At 47.2% G+C, this 6,991-nt stretch overlaps 1 protein-coding gene across 1 annotated transcript in view; it reads right to left on the reverse strand.

The window, feature by feature from the left end:
• The window catches only part of SKIV2L (Ski2 like RNA helicase), a 43,377-nt gene that overhangs the window by 12,662 nt on the left and 23,724 nt on the right, over positions 1-6,991 (reverse strand). Inside the window, 5 exon segments of the mRNA XM_015405455.1 lie at positions 3-81; positions 2,313-2,450; positions 3,699-3,836; positions 4,803-4,921; positions 6,861-6,972. Coding sequence (XP_015260941.1) covers positions 3-81; positions 2,313-2,450; positions 3,699-3,836; positions 4,803-4,921; positions 6,861-6,972 — 586 coding nt within the window.

Raw genomic sequence — 6,991 nt, forward strand, 5'->3', positions numbered from 1 at the left:
CCTGTGCTCTTGGTTTTTCACCACAATCAGAAGCCCCACAGAAAGGGCCTTCAGTCCATTCACCGACTCCATTACTCGCCTCTGAAAGCGAGAGAGGGAGGGAAAATAGCTATAAAACAGCTCATCTCTGGTTACCTCAGAAGCCCATTTCTGTCCCTGTTGCTCCTCCCCCACTTGCCAACCAAACCGGGACACTAAAGGTGGGGGGGCAGGGGGGGAAACACCAGTGTTCCCTCTAAGCTGAGCTAGTGTGAGCTAGCTCCCAGTTTTTTAGCCTCTGGCTCACACATTTTTGCCTTCGCTCAGGAAGGATGGCTCCAGAGCAAACTAATTTTTGCAGTAGCTAGGGTTGCCAAATCCACTTACCCCTCGGAGCGGGGGAGCCTCGGCGGTGTCCGAGAGTTTGTTTTAGCGCGCGCACCGGCAGGACATCACCGGAAGTGACTCAGCCACGTTGCTGACGTTGGGGGCGTGGCCGAGCTCGCAACTTTAATGCCGATAGCTCACAAAGTAGAATTATTTGCTCACAGGACTCCACAGCTTAGAGGGAGCACTGGGGGAGGGACCCTGTGTTTTATTATATCGTGCCTTTCTTTATATTAAGTCACTCCCATGCCCTCTACAGGAGAGTGGCTCCTGGAATCCACCTCCCTCAAACACACACACACACACCGCTCCACCTGGTCACGCACAGACCTCCGTCCCAGGGCAGCAACCTGCTACTTCCCGTTCCCCACCAGATGCTTTCTATCCAGTGCAGGGCTCACATTAGACTCAAGAGGCCTTCAAGCAGCCGGTCAGAACACACACAAAAAAAAGTAAGGCTCTAGTCCTCGTCGCAAACGATAGAAAGTCTTGAATACAAAACAACCACAACAATAATACAGTCCACAGTAAACAATGGTAAAAAAAAAACCCCAGCAAATAACCACTGTGGACTGCACAAACCCGCACTAGAGTTAACAAAAAGAGACTTCAGCACAAAGGTAATTCAACACATGTAATCCATCATAGGAAAATACAAAAGTCCACAAAATCCCAAAGGGAAAGAACAAAGTCCAGAATAGAAATTTCTCCAAGGGAAACAATGAAGTCTGGAATAGATATCAACACTTTTCCTAGGTATTGTTCAGTGTTTCGGACTTCTGGTCCTTCCTCAGGAACAAAAAGCTATAAGAACATACAAAATACAAACATTTTTTACTGCCATTTAAGCCACTTAATATTTCATAAAGTACAAACATTTTACACTTATTGCATAAAGTCTCACATAATCTTACCCACTACAGGAAGTCTCATTGCAATTTCTTAACAGGCAAACTTTATTCAGTTTCTCTGGAAAAGAGAATGTCTCCTTAGAATTAATCTTGTTATTTAAAAAAGCAGAAAATATGGACCACTACCTACTATACTTACATATGGGCCAGGTCTCCTAAGCTTTAGAAAGCACCTACTTTTCCTATGATGGATTACATGTGTCGAATTACCTTTGTGCTGAAGTCTCTTTTTGTTAACTTTGGTGCGGGTTTATGCAGTACACAGTTGTTATTTGCTGTTTTTTTGGCCACTGAATACAAAACAGCAAAGAAATGTTTCCCAAAGGGGTACTTTGGCATCAGAATACGTCTGCCTCGCCTAGATGGAGAAGTAAGACCCTGAACAACGGAAATCCCCTGCATCACATCCCGTGGCGGTGGAAAGGGCCGTCAAGTTGCAGCTGGCTTACGGAGACCCCAGAGGGTTTTCAAGTCAAAAGATGAGCAGAGGTGGGTTTGCCATTACCTGCCTCTGTCTAGTGACCCTGGGCTTCCACGGTGGTCTGCCTAGCTTCTGAGATCTGCTGAGATCCGACTAGCCTGGGCACATCAGCCTCTTAGATGCCCTGTGAAAAGGGTGAGTTTACATACCTCCCATGCCTTTCCCCTAGACGAAGTCCTGAATCTCAAGGTAGAAAGAGTTCTCTCCGCCCCGCCCGCCCCCCACATTCCTCCAGCCGCCAAGAGCTCAGTTCCTGGAAGTACCAGAGGCTGGAAACCCTAATCCCAAATTCACTTCACTAAGTCTCTCAGAGTGCCAGAAGACCCCTTGGTTATTTTATGCCAGCAAGAGAGTTTCGTCATCCGGCCCAGGCTTCTATCCCACATGCCGTGTGTGTGTGTTTGTGCATGCAAATGTGTAGAGGTGCAATGTCCTCCCATCAACCCTCCCCCCACCCCCCCACCCCCCCCCACACCCCCTCGCAGATCTGAGGACAGTGGTAGTTGCCCCCTGCCCCCATCCTAAGTAGAAAGGCCTAGAATCCATTCCCATACTTGTATGAGTTCTCTTGTCTCCTGTAGCTCTCGGACAACGCGGAAATACTCCTGTAGGTCGCTGAGCTGTCCTGAGGTATCTGCTGCCTCCATCTTGGCCCACATGCTGCTAAGCTGGGCAATCCTGTGTTCATAGACCTTGGGGGGGGGAAGAGAAAGAAAGATAACCAATGGAGTGCCAGGCCTTCAACCACTTGGGCATCCTTCTCGATACTGCGCCAAAACCCCACCCGATAACAAATGCGAAACATCTAAAGGCCCTGTTAGGAAGGGCAGGGTATACCAGTGGGTTTTTTATTAGATATATTTTAAGGGGATGTTTTTGGTTTTTATCTTGTTTTTTGCCACCTCAAATGTATGGAGAGATGGGATACTCATTTTTTTAAAAAACTAATTAAATGTATAACCCTCAAGTATGTTCACCCTCCAGAGGTAACGCCAACCATGATTAGCCTTCATCAGGGCTTTTTTGGTAGAGAAAGCCCAGCAGGAACTCATTAGCATAATAGGCCACACCCAACAGCAGAAACTCATTAGCATATTAGGCCACTCCCCAAACATCACGGTTCATTAACATATTAGGCCACACCCCATACCTTCCATTGGCTTGCCTGGGCAAGCTGGCCCTTGGACAGGCCGGGGAAGGCACGGGGAGATATTTAAATGTCTTCCCGATCCTTCCAGGGCCCCCCTGGCCTGCCCGCCTCTGAGTCACGGGTGTGTGTCTGTCGCTCTCTAGGCCTTCCCTCTGTAGCCACGCACACAGAGGTTTTGGCTGTGGTGGGCGTGGCCAACTCTGAAGCCAGCCGGAACGCCGTTCCTGTGCGTTCCTGCCCCAAAATAGCCCTGGCCTTCATTCCCATGATGCTTTGGTCCACAGACACTTATCCTGCCTCTATTCTCCTCAGTCCTGAAATTCTACTGGGTTCCAAGGCCCTACAGCTTCCTGTTTACTACTTTACATAGAGAATTATTAAAATGTGGAATTCGCTGCAAGAGGATGTAATGATGGCCATAGGAATAAACAGCTTTAAAAGGGGATCAGATAGATTCATGGAGGATAAGTCTATCAAGGGCTACTAGCCATGGTGGCTGAGGGGAACTGCCATGAGTCCTCTGAGTCCCAGAGCCACAAGGCAACATCAGGGGAAGGCCTCAGCCCCTATGCCCTGTTGCTGGCTGTCCAGAGGAGACGGAACGCTGGACTGGATAGAGCACTGGTCTGATCCAGCAGGGCTCTTCTCGTGTTCTGTTTCTCCTCTCCTCTAACACCCCCGGCCTCCCTCCACTACAAAGACCGTCATAATGCTGCCCGTTTACTCGTTGGACACCAAAGCCCATAAGTCGGACTTGGATGAGTCACCCTCCTTCCCTGAGGTCGCCCACCTTGCTGTCCTTCCGGGCATGGAACTCGGAGAAGCTCCTCTTCATCATGTCCTCCACGCGAAGGGCTTCCACCTTCAACAGGTTAAGGATCATGGCGTACGTCAGGCGGAACTGGGACTGCAGCTGAGTCGGTTTGCCCTGCAGAGGTGGAGAAAGCATAAAGGAGGAAGAAAAGCAGCAGGGTTCTCCAGAAGGAAACTCCTGACTGGCAGCAGGTCTCCAGGGACTCAAAGACGGGTCTTTCACATCACCTGCTGCTACCTGAGACCTTTCAGCTTCAGGGGCCGCAGACTGAACATGTGACCTTCTGCATGCAAACTGCTGACCTCTGGGCCCTGTCTTCTGCTTTCAATTATCTCCTTAAAGCTGTATTGAAAACGACTTCGGGACCATTTTATTTTGGGTAAGATTGTAAATAATCCATTTATGACACAATCATTAAAACAAGAAGAAGAAAAAAATATTGAAATATGGTGCCCAATAACGGAAAACTTAACAAAAAAGGGGGTAATTCCAAATAATTTATAAGAATTTGTTGTATTTTTGAACAGCAGAGCGATATATAATTTAAATTTGACTTTTTTGAAGGCTTACCTATCTTTAATAATAGAATGGATAGTGATTTTATTAGTATATAAAGTGCTATGATTCTGTGAAAAATATGTAAAATGGCTGTAATATTTTTGAAAATGGGATTTTTTTTTAAAAAAAGCCGTATTTAGATTCTGGGGCTTGAATGGAGAATTCCATGGCCTGAAACCTGGGCAGCTTTTAGTAGTAAGAGCATGTGGTGATCGTTCCTTGCCTTACATAGTTTTGAGAAAGAGATTAGACAGATCCTTGGAGGATAGGTGTATTGATAACTTTCAGCTAAAACAGATAAACGAAACCTCCATCGTCAGAGGCAGCATACCTGGGAATCAGACACTGGGGATAAAACAAATCTATTTGTGAATGTCTAAAGATATTTGGATTAAGCAAACTTTGGGTTTGATCTGGCATGGAAGTTTTTAAATGTGTATGGTATGTAATTTCAGGCCCAGCGCTTTGATAAGGCCACCCTGACGCAGCTTAGCTTATTCTGACACGGACAGGGAAGCTCACCAACATCATCCGGTGAAGGTCGGCCATCTCAGGCACTTGGTGTTTGCAAAGGATAATCACCATCCCTGTGGTATCGAGACCGCGACGCCCGGCTCTGCCCGCCATCTGGATGTACTCAGCTGTTGGAGACAAGAGTTGAGCTGGCCACCTCTCCCCTCAGTCAAACTGGCCTGTAAAAACTAGTTGCCAACTGGATTCTACAGACATCAGGTTGGATCCAGCGATGTGGGAGTAGAAAGGGAAATACACACTGCAATGTGTTGTTCAGGAGGGGCACTTACACTTGGGGGAACAGGATCCCCCCCTTTTCAGTGGTTATGGAATTTTTACTTTTATGGAAATATTTTAGGCAGTTTTAGAGCCAATTTGGTGTAGTGGTTAAGTGCGCGGACTCTAATCTGGGAGAACCGGGTTTGATTCCCCACTCCTCCACTTGCACCTGGCTGGATGACCTTGGGCAAGCCATAGTTCTGATAAGAGCTGTTCTTGAAAAAGAGCAGTTTCTGTCAAGAGCTCTCTCAGCCCCACCTACCTCACCGGGTGTCTGTTGTGGGGAGGGGAAGGGAAAGGAGTTTATAAGCCGCTCTGAGACACCTTTGGGTAGTGAAGGGCGGGGTATAAATCCAATCTCCTCCTCCTCCTCCTCCTCTTCTTCTTCTTCTTCTTTTCTTCTTCTTCAACTACATTGGGGTTTTTTATTGTATGTATCACCCTCTTTTTATTGCATCGTTTCCAATTCTTGTAATCCATTTTATCACATTGTTTATTTATATAATATACTGCTTCTATCCTACTTTTTTATTAAAAAAATGCATTCCACAAGCAAATCTCAGCACAAAGCCAAAACAGAAATGAAGTAAGTAAATAACGCATCATTGACTGAACAAAGTTTGAGTCCAGTGGCATCTTTAAGACCAACAAAGCAACAAAGTTTTATTCTGGGTGTAAGCTTTTGTGTGCATGGGCGCTTTCGTGTGCATACACTCCAGAATAAACCTTTGTTGGGCTTAAGGGCGCCACTGAACTCAGAATTTGTTCAGTCAATGAAGTGTGCCTGCACACGAAAGCTGATACCCAGAATAAAACTTTGTTGGTCTTAAAGGTGCCACATTGGACTCAAACTTTGTTCTGCTGCTTCAGACCGACACATCTGAAAGTAGCTCCACTGACTGTTGTGCTTACTGCTCAGGAACAGAACAAACGATCGCATTCAGATTTCAGTAGTGTGCTAGTTTATTCTGGGCAAACCAGTAATTAGTCACCACGGAAACGTCTTCGGACAGCGCTGGCTCTTTGGCTTTGAAACGGAGATGAGCACACAACCCTAGAGTCGGAATCGACTGGCTTTCGAGCAAGGGAACCTTTACCTTTACCTTTTACAGAAGGTGGATCCAGCCATCCCCCAAGGGACCTTCTGCAATGCTAAGGAAACCCTCCTCCTCCTTAAGTGAGGAAGAGCCACTTAAATTGGAGGGAGGATTCAGACTTTGCTTAGCAGAGTGGAGTAGGATCCACCCCAGTGTGCACAATGTCCATTTCCGCAACAGAGAAAAACATTACACACGTTCTTAAAAAAACCACCCTCACTCTTCTCCCAGGATTAGGGTTGCCAGCCTCCAGCTGGTAGCTGGAGGTATCCTCAGATTACAATTGATCTCCAGGCGACAGAGGTCAGTTTCCCTGGAGAAAATGGCCACTTTGGAAGGTGGACTCTATGGCATCATACCCCACTGATGCCCTACCCCTCTCCAATCCCTGCTCTCATAAGAGAAGCCAATGTTGGATCAGGCCAATGGCCCATCCCATCCAGCACTCTGTCACACAGTGGCCAAAACCCAGGTGCCATCAGGAGGTCCACCAGCAGGGCCAGAACTCCAGGAGCCCTCCCACCGTTGCCCCACCCCCAAGCACCAAGAATACAGAGCATCCCTGCCCCAGATAGAGTGTTCCATCTATACCTTGTGGCTAACAGCAAGTGTCTGGACCAGGAATTGCTTGGCCACCTTATTTGCAAAATGTCACCAGAATACCCTTTTGATACGGAGCCCTTTTACCTACCTGGCATAAGATCACGAAAGTTGGAACCGTCGTGTTTGCGGATCGAGTCAAAGACCACCGTCCTTGCTGGCATATTTACCCCCATGGCAAAAGTCTCTGTGGCAAACAAGATCTGACAGAGAAAGATGGTC

The sequence above is a fragment of the Gekko japonicus genome, unplaced genomic scaffold, assembly GCF_001447785.1.
Source record: "Gekko japonicus isolate JY-2015 unplaced genomic scaffold, Gekko_japonicus_V1.1 scaffold1799, whole genome shotgun sequence".
Classification (NCBI taxonomy): domain Eukaryota; kingdom Metazoa; phylum Chordata; class Lepidosauria; order Squamata; family Gekkonidae; genus Gekko; species Gekko japonicus.